Source organism: Thalia democratica, chromosome 7 (assembly GCF_965202585.1).
Source record: "Thalia democratica chromosome 7, ktThaDemo2.hap1.1, whole genome shotgun sequence".
Taxonomy (NCBI): domain Eukaryota; kingdom Metazoa; phylum Chordata; class Thaliacea; order Salpida; family Salpidae; genus Thalia; species Thalia democratica.
The window spans coordinates 27,450,332-27,471,559 of record NC_139171.1 but is presented as its reverse complement, the minus strand read 5'-3'; the positions used below and the strand labels follow the sequence as shown (position 1 = coordinate 27,471,559).

General features: G+C 26.3%; 1 protein-coding gene across 1 annotated transcript; it reads right to left on the bottom strand.

Moving 5' to 3' along the window:
- Nucleotides 1-239: 239 nt before the first annotated feature.
- Nucleotides 240-20,934, bottom strand: LOC145840968 (calpain-7-like). Its single transcript, XM_082948325.1, has 18 exons — nt 20,806-20,934; nt 19,680-19,793; nt 18,512-18,697; nt 13,084-13,419; nt 12,214-12,308; nt 11,608-11,724; nt 11,255-11,350; nt 9,101-9,150; nt 7,865-8,055; nt 7,255-7,426; nt 6,784-6,902; nt 6,106-6,181; nt 4,181-4,358; nt 2,881-3,011; nt 2,023-2,228; nt 1,615-1,707; nt 1,163-1,296; nt 240-700 (listed from the first exon to the last, which is right to left on the bottom strand). The coding sequence occupies exons 1-18, from the start codon at nt 20,905-20,907 to the stop codon at nt 553-555; spliced, it is 2,544 nt and encodes an 847-aa protein (XP_082804451.1). The 5' UTR covers nt 20,908-20,934; the 3' UTR covers nt 240-552.
- Between the last annotated feature and the right edge of the window lie 294 nt (nt 20,935-21,228).

Sequence of the window (21,228 nt, the reverse complement as noted above, 5' to 3'; positions counted from 1 at the left end):
TGATAAAACGTGCAAAAACTGGTAGTGATAATGAGAAAACAGAAAAGTAAAAACAAACTAGTTTGTGAAGTACACACTTTAGAAATAGCGTACATTAATATTAAAAAAAACTGGTTGGCTAAAAATCTAAATAAATATAGCATGAATATACTTTTTTTTTTGAATCCAACTTAAATTTAATAACATTTTACTGGAAGTTCTATAAAAAAAAATCTTTAATTTCATTGTAAATTGTTGGAACTTAAAAAAGTTGTTCTAAACGATTAAATTTAACTTTTAAATAGAAAAAAAATTAAGCAACGAAAGCTTTTGAAAAAAAACTTAAAAAATTTTAAAGTAAACATACTGTTAATTAAACTTTATCAAATACAAAAAAAAAAAGGTAAGGCTTCTTTCGTATATTAGTTTACACAAGCTAGTTTTCGAAGAAAATTAAGTCTATCATTTTACAACCTCTGTTTAACAATTTCAACATCGAGATCATTTTTGTATGGTAGAAACTATTTTTAAAGATTAAAAATGACTTTTGAGTAAAATTTAAAGTATCCACACTCATTGTTTGACCATGTTGACGTCGAAGTTATTGAATGAAGTTCTGACATCAAGGAAGAAATTGCCCTCCTGACCGTTCTGAAACGTGCACGGTACTATGTTGTATATTCCGCTTGGCACCTTCATTTCCCACATACTGTATCCTGTTCTGTATAAGAAAAATTGTAATTAGTGAATGTAAAATTTATCACTGGTTAGTTGTGTACATATAAAAGTGTTTTTGGTTAATTTTTCTATTTGTTATTTCAAAATTTTCTAATAAAAGGATAGACAAAACAGCTTGGAACATTCAGACTTATATTATTTTAATCAAAACTATAATTATCTAGTAATAAAATCAATAATATTAAGATAATTTTAAAAGTTGAAAGAAAGTATATTTTAGTTGTTTGAAAAACTTTACTATTTTTAGAAACAACTTAAATTTCTTAGAACAAATATCAAAAAGTATAACTTTAACATATTCTTGTAAGCTTGTTATAATTTTAACGAAATCAAAATAAGCAAATAGTCATTGAGTTTTTTTAATATTTTTTATTTACACAATATGAATAATAATTAGTTTACTTAAATGTATACACTTAGAATAATCAAAAAAATATATACTTACCTGTAAACGCCACTGCTTTCCTTATTAAAAGGCTTATCTGCATTCGTTTCAACGCAGATTACATCGAAACCGCTGGAGTATTTCTTGGGCGAGCGAAGTTCTATCAGCAACAAACAGTGCGTTTCTCCCATTTGCTGTAAAGTTATTATGACGTAATATCTACTTTTAGAAATATTTACATAGTTTTGTTGTTTAGGTGAAAATTTGCTCAACTAAAATTTGAAAACAAATTTTCTCAAACTTTAAAAATTAATTAGTTTTCTTATTATTAAAATAGAAATTTTATTTAAAACTAATTACGTAAACAAACTTTTAATTTAATTTGATAACAAGGATTATTTCTGTAATAACAAACAAACTTTTAATTTGGTAACAAGGATTGTTTCTGTAATAAGATACAAACTTTTAATTTAATTTGGTAACAAGGATTGTTTCTGTAATAACAAACTAACTTTTAATTTAATTTGGTAACACGGATTGTTTCTGTATGTTTCTCTGTTATTTTTGCATCCACCGGCTGTAACACCTTTCCATTCTCCTTGTATCTAAACATTTAAAAAAATTATTTTGTATATATAAGTTGTAGAGTTTGATAATCTTGTTACTATAGTTAAAATTAAATTTCTAAACAATGACACAATTAATATATAAATATATATACTAATGTTTACAAAAATATACTATTGTTTTTAAAGTAAATTTCAAAACAGAAAACACATTCTTTTAGCAACAAAATCAGTTTTTCTTGAACCTACCAAAATGTCAACATTGTCAAAATTGTATCTCAATAATTAAAAAGATATAATTCAATAAAAATAACAAAATATTAAAAAGTATAAATTAACATAAATGACACCAACCCTTCTGCTGGCTTTGTAGAAGTCGGGTATCTTGTTTATTTTAACCGGCAACGGAGCGTAGGTTCTTATGGTGAAGGAGATGTTCTTGTGTTTCTCGTACTGACTAACCACTAATGTCAACTTGTGGCTTCCTTCTTCCACGTTTATCTTGCACAGGTAGTGGGGAGAGTTGATCCGCGTCCCGTCTATATAAGGTGGTGGGTCGTCTGTCGATATTAATAATATATTGTTAAAAATATTTTACTACAGGGTTTCCTAACTTCTGTATCATTATTGCTCACTTTGTTAAAATTAAAAAATAATCGCCCCCCGATTAGATACCACTCATATACTAGACAGTTATCCGTTAAATCTATCAGCCCTCTATTATGTAATACTTTAAGGGAATATATTGCCCACTTCTAAAACTTCTACTTTAGTATATCAACTGAATACACTAGTGTCGAACTTTTTCAAACTAAACTAGTTTAACCTAGTCTGAGTTATATATATGTCAGTAGTTCCCAAAAGTAATGATATCACCCCGTTTAGGCAGCCATTAATGTTGTATATGTTGATGATAATTTGGCCATGCGCCAATAGGTTTTGCTTTAAAAGTTAATTATAAGATAAATTAACAGCTTGTAATAATTTAAATGTTAAAACACTGAAAAATAATAAGAAAATAGTTTTTTAATGAGTTATTTATTTCTAGTCTAGTGTGCACAGAACTTATTTTCACGAAATGTACTATCCGCTGATTTTGATTAGGTTGATAATTACTGATAAGATAACTGCTAATATTTAATTTAGACTAAATACGATATTATTTGTGTAAAACTGTTTAACATTTATATTTTCGAACAAATTCCAACCAACATGGATAGTAAACTTTTCTACCATCATTCTTATATACAAGCAGTGATATAAACTCTCTGTTATTTGCGAAATCTTCTTTTTCGGTTATATGTCTGCTTAGCAAGACCCAAACCACTGTTTTCACCTTTGTTCTGTAAAATATAATAAATGTAGCCTGAGTAATAATAGTTCAACTAAAGAATAAAAGTACTATATTTTCACTTTATATAAAATACCAACTTTGATTTAAAAAATTAAATTTTAATTTGAAAACTAAACTGCAACTTTTAAATTCTTATTCTAATTGATTCAAACTTGATTTAGAGATCACCGTATGAAAAATTAGCTTGTATTTAGGTATCAGAAAAAGATAATAGAGTTATATAAAAAATAAATAATTATTTACACTTGGTTTAAAAGCAGATATTTGATTAAAGAAAAAAATTAATAAAAAATGGTAAGTTTATATCAAATTAAAATTAACTAACATAGACAATATTTCAAAAATAAAACAATTGTATTAAAAAAGTACTTTTTTTAACAGTGAAAACTGTCAAATATTTTTAAATACATAAAACTTCTGTGATAAAATAAGTCTACTAAAAATAAAAACAATATTTGAACAAAACAAAACATTATTTTTTAACCAGTCAGCATATGATTAAATTCTGTTTTTAATGTAAATAAAAAACGTTTCCGTGTCATAAAACATCTCAGGTAACATATATCCTCAAGTATAATATTTATATAAAAAACAAATATATATACACTTAGAGTTTTTTTTAAATTGACAAATTTCAAAGTTCTAGATGCAATATTAATATTTACTTTATAAAAAAGGCAAAGTTTTCAAATTTTTACGGCATTTTCAATGCTTTTTGCATATCATCAGAACAACAATTAGGTTTAAAATGTATGTTATGCAGCTTCAAAAATATACGAAATTAAAAAAAAACCATCGGCTAAATATAAGAAAAAATGACAAAACATGACTTTATAACCAAAATATGTATTAAAAATAAATAAATATATATAAAGCAAAAACAAAAATAGTAACAAAACAAAACATAAGTTTACTTGTAAAGAAATGTTTTTAGAACAAGCTTCCTAATTTTATCCAAATTTAATGACACGTCATAATGTGTTTTTTTACTTAATGAAAAATTTGTCAACAAATATTATTAACCTTCTGATGATATGCTAAAAGCATTGAAACAGCCGTAAACATTTCAAAAACTATTTTTTTGTATTGGAAATAATATACTTACATATCTTATCATTACATATAAATGTATGTAAATACAGTAAATTATGTACTAACGTAACGTCCAGCCTGTACTGCGGATTGTTAGCCAATGAGAACGTTTCTTTCTGCGGGCCGTCTTTTGCCAGCCAATCACAGTGGTAGCATTTGGTCGAGGCGAATATTTGTGGGTTCCAGTTCATGTAGACGACGTCAAAAAAATGCAATGCCGAATCCCAATCTATCCAGAAGACGCCTGGAAATAATGAAAACAGTAATAATAAAACACTTAAAAAACAATAATCATATCAACACTTAATGATGTACTTTTATCATAATTAGTTTAAATAATATAATCATGTGTAAAAAAATAAATTGATTAGTAAGAATTATTTCAATAATATAAACAATTTATTTAGTTTAGCAAATTTAACTTAATATACGTTATGCATGGTTAATATACTAATATGCAACACTGTATATTTGTATATATAATTAAAAATAAAAACACATACTATTATCAACTTCTTTATCCATATTAAGGGCATAGGAGCGTCAATTTTTTTTTTACTAAAAATAACTTTGGCCCTTACATAAACGCTTTAAGTACAAACTAACAACTAGCTTTTATAGAAATAAAAATATTACAGTAACCTCTAGCATCTTTACGCACTCGTGACGTTACGCACTCTCGTTTAGTTACGCATTTTAGAATTCTAAAAAATTCAAAAATTGAAATATATTTTTTAATAATATTATACAAACTAGGTTTATTGTATATTTTTAATTTATTACATGTTTTTAAATTCTAACTCACATCTCTATATCTTTAGACTTTCTAAACTTATCTTCCTTGACTATATGATAACCATTTAATTATACCTCAGTATATCAGAAATTTTGTTAACAATAAGAGATTAAAGTAAAACTCTGAAAGAAATATGACTGTGTTAAACAATAAAATAGTGAGAGTTTAAAACACAAAAAAGTAATACAGCACTCTTGCCCTATATATGAATAAACATCTAAAAAATAAATCTAATGAAACTTCCAAGCAAAAAGTAGCAGTGATAATAAATAAATATAGAGCTTACACTTAACACAAATCTCAATTGTTTTTTAGTAGACATATCATTAATTTTCATTTGACGATTTTTAATTTAAGTTATAAATTTTAATATAGGCACCACACCATTTGTTAACTGTAAACAAATGCTTAATTATAAATTGAGTTTGCTTAGTAGAATAGAATATAAATGTTAAGTATCAAATAAGTCACATTAAAATAAATATTATATCTACTTATTATTAAAATTAGAAAAATTTTCCTACAAGTATTACTATTTTATATAGATTTAAATCTTTTTTCTTTTAATATATGTATAGTTTTATCTTTTGTTTTCAACATATAAATAAAGTAAACAAGTTGTTAAAAGTAGGAAAGTCCCCAGCATGCTTTTAACTAGAAGTGTTATCAAAGACCAGCCATTATAGTAAGTATATTTGGTACCTCTCGTATCTTTACGATCTCTCGTATCTTTTCGCATTTTTTATATGGACACGATGTGCGTAAATAAGCGAGAGGTTACTGTATTTAACTTTTGAGATATTGTTATTTAAAAAAAAGTTTCCGATAAAAATTTATGGACCGCAAACTGTTAGTTTGTAGGTAATTTTTCTCGGAAACTTTTAAAATCACTAAAAATCTATCTTCTCCTTCATTTTTGAGCTAGAGACCTCAAAATTTCAGGAAGTGTTCACCCTATATTTCAAAATACATTGAATGTTGCGATTTAACACACATACCATTATCAACTTCTTTATCCATATTAATCAACACACATACCATTATTAACTTCTTTAGCCATATTAATTAAAACAAATACCATTATCTACTTCTTTATCTATGTTAAAAACACATACCATTACCAACTTTTAAAGCCATATTAATTAACACACATACCATTATCAACTTACTAAGTTATATTAATTAAAACACATACCATTATCAACCTCTTTAGCCATATTAATGTCGTACTGAAGTGTTTTCAAAAGCTCTGGAGTCCAATTTGCTTCATCCTAATAAATATATTTAAGGTAACATACATTTGATTAGACAGTGTTAGTTGTTAGATTTTTGGCTAGCATACGAAAGTATATAAAATTACTTGTATATTAAAAAGTTATATCAAAACAGTATCATAAGTTGTACAAAAAAAAAAGTATAGTAAAACACTATTGAATCTTAATACTTTTTGAAATTAAAGGTATATTGTTTATTTTTCCTAAAACTGTGTTAATTGGTGCTTTTTTTACTTTTCAAGAATTAAATAAATTTTATTGAAAACTAGTCTTTAAAGTCTGCCATTATACTTTTTAATGCCTACTAGGCAACAAATGCCTTATTTTCCCCTGGATAATAAGATATAAATGTATTAATTAGAAAAGGGCATAGAAAACTATCAACATGCTCATAGTTTATACATTAAAATATTGAACAGTGAACAATTGAGCTCAGTTTCACCACTAAACTCAGTTTCACCACTGAACTGCTTAATTTTATAAAAAATATTTTGCTATATGTATATGAATTTAAATATGTCTAAAGCACACATTTAATACACTGAAATAGCTTTAAGTATATTTTTAAACAGTATATACAAAATATTATAGTTACTAACATTGGCAGAGAAGTTTCCTTTCCACCTCAAGTGGCTCCATGGATTTTTAACTTGCAACAATTTCTTCCCATGAACAAATTGGACATCTAATATCGCATATGCATGAGTTGGTACCAATCCTTGAGTATTATTAAAATATTAAATCATGAAACTCTGAAATAACATTATTAATCACTAATGATAATACAAATTTAATGGAAAAATCCCATAACTAGAAAAGTTCATTTGGGAGACTGAAAAAACTAAGAATCTAACAACTTAATATTTTTTGAACCTTATTATAGTTTCAAGCTTCAGTAAAAATTAAAAAACTGTAAAAAAATACTTAGTACTTATAAAGTCATCTGTCAATGGGCACACTTATTTCCGCAGATTCTAAAAATTCCTGGGAAGTAAGTGTGTCTATTGGCACAGGGTAAATTAATTTTCATAATTAGTATTTATTTTTTCAAATAAGACCATCAATCTAACCAGCTCTCTCAGCTTCCTGTTCAGGGATGTCTCCTACCGAAATAGTGGCCAGCACCCTCCCATTGTGCAAGTTGACCTTCAATTTTTCAAAAAACTGGTCGTAGTTGCAATTCTTGTCCCTCAACGACTGTCGCTCCGGTATCCATCCGGTCAATGCGTGCAAATCGAAATTCTGTGAAAAAAAATGAAAATATGAAATAAAAATAACTTATAATTACTTCAATATAAATTCAAGTATCAACTTCGTTAAAGCGTTGAAGTCAAAATCTAGAATTACGATTTGAATTTTTTTAGTATTTTTAGAAACTTACTTAGCTACAAGTTTTGCTGTACTAGTTTAGTAATGCAAACATTTACTTTGTATTAGGGGCATTTCAATGTCCACTTATAGTATAAGTACATTTATAATAATATATATTTAAACATATCTTATAAAAATACATAAACTACAAAACCTACAGAAGTACTTCCAGGAAAACCGTATAAAACCAATAAAAACAAAAAAAAAAGAATAATCAACAAAACTCACACTAGTACTACCAGCAAAATCGAATAAAACTTTTTTTTAAAACTTAAACAACTTTTATTAAATATATTAAAATTAACTCACACTGGTACTACCAGGGAAGTCGTATCCTCCCATCACCTTCATGTACGCTTTCTCGATCAAGCTCACCCACAGTTCGTTACGGTTGGATGAATACGAGCACAGCAGGTTGTTTGAACTGTCAACTGGAAATTTGTCGTCAACAACCACTTTGCGGTAGCAACCGTTGAAGTGAAGCTTCACTATGTAGCGGCCTGTTTGAAAATATTAGATAAACAATTAATCCCTTTTAATATTTGAAAGAGTTTTTTGTTCTATATTTAAAAAACTCTAAATATAATTTGTCTCACTTTAATGCTTTCTGCCAATAGATGCTAATATCTTCCGATTTTTTTAAAATCTGGCAAGATACTTGCATCCATTGGCACAAAGTTAAAAGTCTCAAAAACATTTCTCAAAATTTCTAGATAATTATCTCAATGCGAGCACAATTTTTAACTATGTAGCGGTCTAAATATTTAAATACACATAGAAACGTTTAGTTAGTAGTTACCTCGCAGTACTAACAAACAAAATATCTTCACATATGTTTAAACTCATTAAGAAAAATAATTAAAACTTTTCGCTCTATATCTTAGGTTTGTGTAAAACTTTAAACCAGGTCGTTTAGTGTCTACTAAATAAAAAAACTATTAATGGATGTAAATGGCCTGTATTTCTGATATTTTGTTTTAAGCTATTGGTTCGACAACTTATTATTTATTGTTATATAATAAATAATCTATATCTTCATTTAAATATATCTTCGGTGAAAATTTATCAAAACAATTTGATCCTATATAATTTAACTGTTTAATTAAACTTTTATATAATTAAAGCAGGTGTACAATATACTTATTTTTTACTCATAGAGAAAGAACTCGATATTAATTATCCCAAAGGAATTGTTATTGATAGCAACTTATATAAAACGGTATTGTATAACTTTCACTAAATTCCAAATAATTTAAGCTAAAAACATCAATACTTACCATTTGTTAATAACTAAAACAAGAGGTAAAATTTTATATTAGAAAGTTTTTCAATTGAAAATATTAACTGTTACCTAAAGTATTTTTACTAACGTAAAAATTTCGTTAGGTTTCATTGTAAAAACAAAATTTATTACTAAATAAACATTTATATAACTTCATAATAAACCTTATAGTTTATAGTAAAATTTTAACAACAAATTACAAATACTTGGCCTTAAGACTCTTGATTAACAAATAAACAAATCAAAAGTATTAAAAAACTCACCACATGGGTTGTAAATGGGTTCTCCCTTGGAATTTTGCGGGTAGATTATTCTGAAAAATAATAAACATGTATTATATTAAATTGCAATCTGAAAGTTAAATTCTTATTTATAGTTCTTAATTCTTAAAACTTGAAATTCATAACGTTTAAACATAAAGTTGTTTTCATATACTTTAAGGCAGACAGTACAATGTTTAAAAACAATAAACAATTATTATAAAGTTTTTATTTTGATTTATATAAATAACTATAACTTATTTTTCAAATTTACTAAATTATGAAATATTTCACATTTTTAATACAATATTCCTGTGATTTTAAGGTTTAACTTAACTGACTTGAGCTGTAATTATGTTTTCGTTTTTATAATTTCTTTTAATTTATTATAAAACTAATAAACATACATCCACATTACGGTGAATAACAAAAAATAAGGCGTTTATTATAGGCGGAAGACTTGTAATCGAAACTTGCTATCATATGTGCAAATAATGTTAGTAAAATTTTATTAGTTTTATTCGCACTACGTAAGTAGCCACTTTACAGAGCAAACATTCACCGTGAAAGTAACTAACTTAATAGCACAAAGATAATAAACTAAAAACTTTTAAAGCTTCAATTTTAAAATGTCTTAAAAGCCTTTAATGTATGTAAATATATCTTAAGTTTTTAAACTCAATTGGCTTTGAAAACTAGCAATTACAAAATAAGCAAGTAAATTAAATAAGGTAAAAATATATTTTTTTAAAATACTTTAGCATATGTTTATAGTTTACTAGCAGTTGACGTTTGTTAACTTTATGGTTTTGAAATGTTAGAAATTGAGAATATAGAGATATACACATATAGAAACCAATACTAACAATTTTACAGAAAAAAAAAACGTTATTGTTTTATGCAATGTGCTTAAAAACTAATTTTTTTATGTTAATAAATCCATTTTAATTACTTTGTTTTAACTTTTTTGTTGTTGTTTATAATGATAATCGTATTTAAGTACTAAATAGTTTGACTAAAAGATATTTATAAAAGCTAATAAAAATTAAAAGAGTAAAATAGCATATGAGTAACAATTTACAAAAAAAGATTTTTTTTTGACAAAAATAGTCTTGACTTTTAATTTTTCTGACAATATGGAAACATTTTCTGTACAAATCATCTCTTAATTTTCTATTTCAATTAATTTTCCAAGTACTGACTAACAAAGATAAATCTATAATGAAATGTAAATGCACTCATTTTACATTCAATAAAAAATACAAGTTGATCAATAAGCTGTGTTACACAAACATGAAATAAACAAATTATTTTAACATTTTCTAAAATGCTATAAAATATATAATTTGATTAAAGTTTAAAATACGTGATATATCTTTAAAATAAAACAAGATAGTTCTAATAAACAAAAAAATTAAAAAAATAAAAAACAATAGAAACATCGGTTCAAGGAAACCGAATGTTAATAATAGGTTTTATGTTAAGTAGTTTTAAAGTACAAATTACTATTCTAAACTAATTAAGTCATGTCAAACAAGGAAGCTTAAAATTATTCAAAAAATTAATATTTTTCAATTAAAACACAACAACAAAGCTTAACAAATTTAATAAAAACTATAGTTTTTAAATTAACTGTAAAAATTTAAATGTGTAACAATTCAGTATAAAAATAGTTAAACAGAATGCAGCTTAATAATAAAGTGACTAGTATCTTAAAACTAAAATTTTACTAAAAAATTAATTGAAACATCTTTTAAGACTAAATGGTATTTGAATATAAAAAACAATAATCACAAAAAAACATATTCAGTGTTCAGGTATAACAAATATTTGAAAATTTGTAAGATACTTTAATAAAAATACATGTTGTAATTGTAATACAATTAATCGGAAAAATTAACATAGCAGACAATAATTATAAAACAAACAATATTAACTATAATAAAATTCAAAAAATTTCTTTAATGACACATAACAGTATGTAATGGCTACAGTAAACAAGTTTCTTCGAAAGTGAGCTAGATAATTTAATGTCATTCATGATAATATATACTTATTTAAATTGTCAAAAATTTCTTGTATGATATTTTAGAATCTGGCAAGATATTATCATATACTAGCAGAAGTAATAATAAAATCATAAAAATATCAACTCACTTTGTGATCAACTTCTTATTGAACTTCCTCTCATAGGCGGCGCTTATAGCCAGCGAAGCGATGAAACTGCAATCAGAAACCAGCGTCTGCTTGATGCTGTAAGCAATATATAAGTATACTGTAAGCAGTATGTAAGTAGTACAATATAAAATGTAAACAAACCTCAAAGGTGAAACCATAAATACATGTAAGTGACTTATAAGTAATTATGTATAATGTAAGCAGTTTTACTACAAGTAATGTGTAAATATACTTCTGAGAAGTATGAACTTTTCAAGTAAAATATATATACAATATAAATAAACAATATATAATATGTAATTGTTTTTCAAGTAGTATATAAACAAACGAACCTGAAAGATGATACGCACATGATCATCTTGGGATCTTTCATGAACTCCTGCGGTCTCTTCCACCGGTCCAACTTGCGCTGCTGCTTCTGCGACAACTCCAACAAACCGTGCTTGTCACTGTGAGGGAATGTAATGAGTTTTTACAAAGTTTTACAATCTTTTACACTGTGAGCAAGTCTTACAGTTTAAATTGTTTTTGTACGTTGTTGCGTGAGATGATTTTTGAACGCAGTTTGTAAACTACTTTTTTAAGTTAGATACAAAGCGCAATGTCCGCTGATAACTATAGTAGTTTGAATATTGATTTTACCACTTGTTAAATTTGAAAGAAAGTTTGTGTAATTTATAAATTTCAATAGTTTCAACAATTACTTTAATCAACTTTATTACAAACTGTGTAATATCGAAAAAATATTAAGTTAAAATTAAACAAAAAGCACAGCCTTAGATAACAAAAGTAACTTAATTATTATCAATTTAAAGATAAGCTTAAAACAAACTAATCCAATATTATTTGAAAGCAGTCTTTATAATTTATACTTTACTTTCAACATATATTTCACAAGTTATATATTATTTAAATAAGAATAAAACAAGCAAACCAACGTGAATTCAGTTCTGAAATGGAAATTATCGCGCACATCTGCGCTTATGAACGGCAAGTATTCTTTACCGTTTATCAGTGATGTGCACTTCAGTACCTGAGTAAAAATATTAAACCATAAAAATTAAAAACTGATTTTCATGAAAAACAATGCTCCTCAGCTGATGTTAAATATACACCTAAAACTTATTTTGTTTTACAAGTAAAAATAATTTTTATTTACTCCAATTAACTAAATTGACAGATCATAGGTTATTGTACTTTTCAGGTTTTTTAATGTACTTTTGTATATGGCAAGGGGTTTTGTAATGATTAGTAAGATCATCAAATACAACTATTTTAATGGCTAATTGTCATAACAATTTGATTCAAAATTTGTATATATTTGTAAATGTAAACAGTAGTAGTTACTAGTAGACTATAATTCATATGGCTAGCTTTAAACAAAACTAGTTTACGTTAAACAGAATTGAATACAGATGAACGTTTATTCTATGTTTGTTTAAATAATGTGATAACTTATGTAATAATCTAAAATCATGACATTGTAGCGTAATATTAAACTACATTGAAATTAGAAATAAAAATGTTAGCATAATTAATATTTTCAAGTATGTCTATTTTTCAATCAGATTAATTTATAAAATACCAATAAATTTACCTAACAAACGCAAACATAAACATGTGTGTTTTGAACAAAAACATTAGTACTTTTATAACAACTCACTAAAAAATTATCTTTCTCGTTTGTTCGTCGATCTTATTGAAAAATGTACTACAACAGTAGTAAACTGGAAAAAAAACATAATAATTTTAAAACTAACACAAATCTACAATTATAGCTAGGCAATATTAATACAAACAAAACTCACTCTTATTTCTTCCGGAGTCAACCTTGACGCGCTCGATTGACCGCTTGATCTTTCCGCAGGAGACTGGTTCACCCCGTGCGGATCCGGATTCTCCTGCAAAGAATCACCTGAACTCTCCTGCGAAACTCCGTCGATCTCCTCCGAGAACGGCTTCAGGTCGTTAAGTTGTGACAGCAAGGCTAATTGGTCACTTTCGCTATGGGGTTTTTTCGTGGTTTCAGGTTTGGGGGTTTTGTTTATCTTCTTCTTTATTGCCTCGCTGCGCTCAATACAGAAGTTGGCCATTTTGAGGAGCTGCTTTGATGTCGGTGTGTTTACTATTTCCGGCTGCTTTGCCTGGAAATTAGGTTGATAGTTAAGTAGAAGTTATTTCTTTTAAATCTTACATTTTTATGATACTTTGGAATCAATCACGCATTCTACCAATGGTTGTAATAACTTCTTAGATTTTAAGACCTTGGAAGATACTTGCAACTATTGGCACAGAGGTTTTAGGCTACATATTAAGGCCATAGGGGGGGGGGGGTCCAACATTTTTTTTTACAAAAATTAACTTAGGCTTTTATGTGAAAGCTTTAAGTACAAACTACAAACCAGTTTTTATAGATTTCAAAAATATCATTTAACTTTTGAGATGTTTAATTTTTTGTAAAAATTTTTCAATATAAATGTATGGACCGCAAATTTTTCGGGGTCAATTTTCTCGGAAATTTTAAAACGCACTAAAAACCTATCTCCTCCTTCATTTTTTGACCTAGAGACTTCAAATTTTCAGGAAATGTTCCTTTTAATATTTTGAAGAATCTGAATGTTGGAATTTTTGAAATTTTGAAAAATAAAAATTTTATCCACAAAAAACTAAAAAAAGGGTAGTTTTTTGACAATAATTTTTTTTTTACTCAAAATGAAAAAAATTCCTACAATAGATCTCTTTAAAGCAGGGTTTCCCAAAGTGGGCGATATCGCCCCCCTGGGGGCGATTTTGGTTATTCGGGGGGCGATAATTAGTAAGGGGGCGAAAGGGTGGGCGATAACTAGTAAGGGGGCGAAAAGGGGGCGATTTTTAAATTTTGGGCTGTCATAAAATTTTAACTTTTTATCTTGCTATTTTACTAATTTTAGCTTGCTATTTGACTAATTTTATCTTGCTATTAAATATTTGACCCTGAGGTAAAACTTAAACAAAAAAAGTTTATTTTGTTTATGTAAAATATAGAGTTAAAAATCAAGTACTTATGACTCCTACTTTCAAGTAAAATACATATTTTCATTCATATATTTTCTATCATTTATTTCTAACAATTACATAGATCATAGACGATCGGAATCCCTCTTATCACTTTATAACCTGACATATATGTTATTTGGGATAATAAATGGTTTGTAAAAATCTATGTTATATATTATTAACTATCACCTCATGATATTTCCAATTGATTTTTTTTAAAGTCACTAAGTTAGACCAAGAAATAAAACTATACAGGGTCGCCAACTAACCTAGAAACCTGAAAAAACCTGGAATTTGACAATTTAGACAAAAAAAAACTCAAAAATCAGGAATTTTTAACAATTTCAACATATTAAGTAGTAAAATTTCGATTTAAAAAAAAAAGATATCATAAAGATAAAAATATGAATCCCTTCGAGGCAGATATTTTTGAAGTAAACGACTTACAAAAAACCTTCTCAGACTTACAAACTAACCTTGACTTAAAGTAAATTTTTCCTAAGAACGATATGAAAGCTTTTGGACTTATTAAAAACTAAGGCAAAAGTATCCAATCATTTGAGAGGAATTTAGATTGTTGTTTATAGTTTTTTCCTTCTAGCTATGTTGTTGAGAAAGCGTTCAGTTATCAACAACTTGAGCAAAATATCTAATCTGTATATTTGTAAAGGAGGCTATACCTTACTGATTCAGAATTAGATTAGAAAAACTTGCAAACAGTCATGAGCCTCATCCTTCACACTATATTAGACTTCAGTAGCAGACATTATTTTATGAAAGTTTTTTTCTTTTTTTGATCTTTTAAAATACTTCTTATTTAACCTGGTTTGTATTGTATTTAAGTAGTTTTTTTATAACAAAAATTTTATTAAGTTGTTTAATCTACAACAGGTTTGCATAATGCCTAATAAATATTAATTACGGTAGACTTCCTCTTGAGTTCGCACTTTTTACCCAAAATAAAGTGCAAATTTATATTTTCTTAAATTTAACTTAAATAAAGTCTATTACTAACTAAGTATTTACAAAACAAAAAATACATACTATTTAATAGCTTATATAAATATTTTTTTAATGAATGTTTGTTTTATGTTTTAGTTGATTTCATGTTTATTTATAACGTTATTGTATATAACATGTTTAAACTTCTCATTTTGTAAAAAAAAAAGGTAATAATTTTGAGTTTGCACTTTTTGATTTCGTTCAAAGTGCGAACTCAAGCGGAAGTCTTCAGTATTTATTAAGTGGTTTATGTTTTAAATCTGTTAATAGTTTTATTTTGACCTGGTTAATTTTGTAGTTTATATTTTTCGTTTTAAATTACAATAAAATTTTTATAGCATAGTGATTAAAGTATTTGTTTGAAAGAAATTTATTTGACATATTTTGTTACTACTTGTTTAATTTGTATAAAAATAAAAAAACTTTGATAACCATTAAAGTTTTTATTTCAAATTTTTTTTTTGTTTTAAAAGAGTATAGATTTGAGGTCTCTATTTAAAATGACTCCAAATTTTTAGCTAATTGGCTAATAATTAGAGAAAAAAAAATTAAACAGTATTAAATAAACCATAAAAAAGACTGCTACAGTTACAAAACAAAATTTTAACATAACTAAAAGAGTTTTTTATTGATTACTTTTTGTTCACAGAACTAACTGTAAAACTTATGATTTTTTTTTCTAATTTAATTTAAGAAAAAAAGTAAATGTTAAATTTAAGGGTTATTCTTTTAAAGGTCATTATAAGTTTTTAACTTTACAACTAACTTGCTTATAATATATCTTAGCAATAAAATTAATAATTTTACTGCATTAATTATTTTTAACTCCATATTTAACTGAAACTGTTGATGAAACCACTTTTCATGTGAGATAATCAACCAGTCGGTCAAACTAGATTAGATATTATGTTTTAATATTTATTTTATTATGTGTAAAATAAACTGTTCATTCTTTTATAAGTTTTTAATCTATGGTATAGTAATTTTAGAATATGTCTGTTTGTAAAATAGTTTGATTATTTTGTGCGGCTTAAATGAGTGATTGTTATAATGTCAGCTTTCAGTTAAGATTTTAGATGGGTAACGTACGGTTAAAATCCAGTCAAATTTAGACCCGCTAATTAAATTGAAAACTACTTGTGCAAAATAAACAAAATTTTGTTTTTTGATACTTAATCTTTTGAAATACGCTTTCAATTTGGTTTTCTGTTCACAATAGTACCTCCTAGATCACAATAATACTAAATCATTTTATTACAATTTTGCTCGAGTGTTTCAATTTTCTTATATGTTGTTTTTTTAAATTATGCAGCCCGCAATTACTTTTTTTAATGAGCTGAACTAGAAAAGATTTTTTAGTAAATATGAATTGCTGACAACAAAAGTTGTCCACCACTGCCTTAAAAGTTTCATTAGTTTCTAAACAATCCATATCTAAACAGGATTGTTTACAGATAACACAAGGCTTTTTAATAATTAAGTACTTTAATACACTTTACTAGGCTTACAAGAAAACAAATGTAATTTATTTTCTCAAGCCCTGTAAACTACTTTGAACACAGCCCAAAAGTGCGTGCTTAAGAAGTACCAGACTAAATTACATTTCGAACACAAATTTTTTGGCTCAAAAGTTTGTACTCAAGAGAAAAACTACTTTGTAAATTCGTGGGGGGCGTTTATTTTTCAAGTTTCTGAAAAGGGGGCGATTTAGAAAATTAGTTTGGGAAAACCTGCTTTAAAGTTTAATGATACACATTCTGTAAAAATTTGAGAAAGATTACTCAAAAAATGAAGGAGGAGATAGATTTTTAGTGAAATAGTCTTTTTTCGCATTTTTAGTTTTCGCCTTCCATAAGGAACCTATTGAATGCCCTTTCTTTGATCGCTTATATCTCAAAAGTTACTTTGAGTTTTTTTAAGCGGTTAAAAGTGTCTGAGAGCTCAGATTAAATTCTACAGAATAAGATCAAGTTGTAAAAAACAAAGTGGACCCCCCTATGGCCTTAACTGTTATTGAATGATTAAAACTTTAAGCAGCTTTGAATAAACATTAATAATAAAAAACATAGACACCTGGTATTCTTTACTTGCGATTATTTGAGTAAAAAAAATATATAATAAATCGTATCATATTTTTACATTGACATTTAATACAGTACTATGTTAAAATTGTCTAAAAATAAAAAAACTGAATGCTGATTTATATTTTACATCAATTTAGCATTTACAAAAAGTTAAAAAAAAGAAACATTTTAAATACAATTCAAGTTTAGTCTATTTTTCAGTTGTAAAAATACAATTAGAAAACAATTCTGCGAAAACATACTGAATTTGTTGTTGCTCAAAGTCTAACAACTTCAGTTATATTTTATCTCTTTAGTTTAATGCATTTTCTGGACGAATTAAGGTGTATATAGCAGTTGAATTTTGAAAATATATAAATTTATAACACTTCTTTATTTCCAATTCGAAGCTAGTTCTAGATAGCCCATAATGGAAAACTTTTACCATTCTTACTTTGTAGAGTTTTATTTTAGCAATCAGACACTGCTTACTACATTTTACTTAGAATTAATCTTTTTTATCATTTTAAAGTTTATTTGCAAATCTATTGCAGCTTATTTTATTTTTTTAATTGTTTAGTGTCAATTTATAGAGTTTTGCAAAAAAAAAAATCAGAACTTCAAACTTCTGAGGTTACTAAAAATGAAATAAGTATTATTTCATATATTTTCATTTGAAACTGTTTACAAAATTGACTTCATAAAAAAATGTTTTAATACTCTGTGAAAAGTGACTTTTTTTTGAAAGGTTCAATCTACTTACTATACCTATACTCTACTTTTTATAAACATAAATTTGTAACATAATCTAACCCAAGGTTCTTACAAAATAATTAAAAAATCTTTTTAAAGTTGTTCTACTGGGCTAAATTTTACTTAAACACTGATTTTATGAGTACAAAGACTTTGTAATGCGAATTCTAAATAAATCAAACAAACTAAGAGAAAACTGTACGATATTAAAGATTCAAACAAAATCTTAGTCATTCAAACTGACCACTTTAAGGAAGAAAAGATGAAAAATATAATTCAAACAATTTGAAGCACTGATTCTAGCCATAAAAAAGCTTGGTTTTAAGATACATCAAGTACAACACACAATACTAAAAAATAATTACAAAACAACCAAACTTACCATTTTAAGGCAGAACCCTGCGGCGTCAACGTACGTCTCCATGGCATCTTCATCCTTGTTATTTTCATCTTTGTGCAGGGCCTGATCGATCATGAACTTGGCAGTCTTGCTGGCGTTCATTTCAGCTGTGTTGGTTCTCGAAGGCTGTTGCTGTTGTGGTGTGGGTTGCCTTGCGTTCCTCATGTACTGGTATGAAAATATAAGTTATTTATATTAAGTGTTAGATAATTATTTCAACTCAGAAATGGGTGCAAATATCTTGCATATTTTAAACAAAGGAAGATATTTGCATCCATTGGCACATCGATTTTAAATAACGAAAGTGTTATTGTTAAACTAGAAAACAAATACTGTGTTTTTATATATTGATGGAAAATATAAATGCTACTTATTTTGTATTAGATAATTGTTTTTTTTTTTCTGCAAATCGATTGAAATATCACTAAATAATTTTTATAAGCTGGGAAGATATTTGAGTTCAGAAACAGAAGAGGTCTTTAAAGTTAGAAAAAAAAATGGTATGATTTTTTGAAAGTGTTTTATGTTTCTCATGTACTGATGGGAAATGTATAAGATTATCACTTTGAGTTTTAGATAATTATTCTAACTCTGCTAACAGGTGCAAATATATCATCAGATTTTCAAAATCTGGAAAGGTAACTGTAACTATTGGCAGAGGGCTTAAAAATAACAAAAATAAAATTTTAATTTTATAAAAACTTTTTGTATTACTCATGTACTGGTAAACATGTGCACTACACTATGATTATTAGCAGTAAAAAAATAAAACATTACAACTTTTCATTTTTTATGATAAAAAAAAGATAAAAAACACAAATACTAACTGTAATCAGTAAGCATTTATATTAGTTAAAACTTGTTCAAAAAATATACTTAAACAGTTACAAGACCTTTTTGAAATAACACCTCATACCTAAAACCATCATTAAGTTTAGAAAATTCAAGTTTTGTGTAGGTTTCATATATTGGTTTGTACATTATAGCAAGCTTTTGACTTTGGTGTTATTATTACTCAAATTCAGCACTATGTCTATTAAGCAAAAAAAAAACTAAATTAAAAAACTTAAAACAATCCACTTAATATAATTTAACAAAGTTTTGGAAATAATACATCAATACTTAAAACAATGTTAAAAAAATAACTCACATTATTTTTCATCTTAATGAGAACATTTATTCTTTCACTGTACTCTTTGGCTTTTTGATAACAATCCAGTTTTGAGCCGGCGGCTGCTGCATGAGATAACGCCTGGTAAGCTTCCTGTAGTTAATAGTATTCAGTTATAACTTACTATTAAGAAACAGTTTAAGGGGTACAGATGGGTTAATAGTTAATAAAAGCATAGGGGGGGGTCCAACAATAAATCAAAGCAATTTTTGAGATGTAAGCAATCACAGACAGTGACCTCAATAGGTTTCTAATGAAGGGGTGAAAAAGACTATTTCATTAAAAATCTATCTTCTACTTTAGTTTTTAACCAATCTTCTTCAAATTTTCACAGAAAGTCTATTAACAAATTTTAAAATGATTAAATGCAAAAACATTTTTAATTAAAAAAAAAAGAAAATTAAACCACCCATTTTTTTATAAATATTTTTTAAATCGCAACTTTCAAAGTATTTTAAACCATAAAAGTAACATTTCTTGAAAAGTTTGAGGTCTCTAGTTGAGAAGATAGATTTTTAGTTATTTTTTAAACTTCCAAAAAATTGACCTCTAAAAATTTGAGTTCTATACATTTTTTTCATAAACTTTTAACAAAAATTAAAATACCTAAAAAGTTAAATATTTAGATTTTATATTTCTGTAAAAACTGGCTCGTAGTTTGTGCTTAAATCTTTTATATAATATGAGCCTATTTTATTTTAAGTTAAAAAAACTGTTGGAACCCCTTTATGCCCTTATGCAAAATATATAACAAAAATATATAGGTATCCCTGTAAACTTAGTATTTGTATTCATTGTTTAATGATTCTAAACAGCTTGAAAGTAGTTTTAACTTCTAATTGAGTTTTGTTTTTATTAGCATTTTCTAATAACCAATAAATACTTTAATGGGTAACTTATAAATATATTATTAATATACAAGTTATAATTTCCTACGTTACTTATTTAAATTAACTAACAAACATAGCTTTATCAATGTAAAAAATTAAATCTAAGTAAATAGCTTTTAAGTTTAATAATAGTACAGACAATTTTACTGAAGAATTTAAGGACAAAGAAAACTATAGTTTCAAAGTTTTTAATATTAGTGACTTTAATAACAAACCCTATAGAAGAATATAGCTTCATCAATATACCCTTTCTGGTCATACTCAACAGCAGAACAAGCAAACCTTATCCCGTCTGCTTCTAATGCTTGTGTGTTCATTACAATTTACTTATCAGTTTAAATGCTGTAATAATTGCTTAGTTGCTTAATGCATACAACGATTACAAAATTAAAAAACTATAAGTACACTGTAAAAAAATGAATCAAGAAAAAATTGTCAAAAGTTAAAATATTATTTAAGAATACATATTACTAGCATAAATTACTTGAAATAAAAAACTAAATTATATATTTTTTAATATCAAAAAATTAAGCCTACTATAGTTTAATTTTTACCTATATAAATAACAATAAGTTTTTTTTAATTAAAAAGCTATTGTTTTTTTTTCAAATATCTACAGTTAATTTCTGAAGAGTTGC

Excerpts from the sequence above, each read along its gene's own strand:
- LOC145840968 (XM_082948325.1), bottom strand. The coding sequence starts at position 20,907 with ATGAACACACAAGCATTAGAAGCAGACGGGATAAGGTTTGCTTGTTCT. Across the intron at positions 18,698-19,679 it reads TCATTAAGATGAAAAATAAT|TACATGAGGAACGCAAGGCA; the intron begins GTGAGTTATTTT and ends TTTTCATACCAG. Across the intron at positions 3,012-4,180 it reads CAGTACAGGCTGGACGTTAC|AACAAAGGTGAAAACAGTGG; the intron begins GTTAGTACATAA and ends TATATTTTACAG.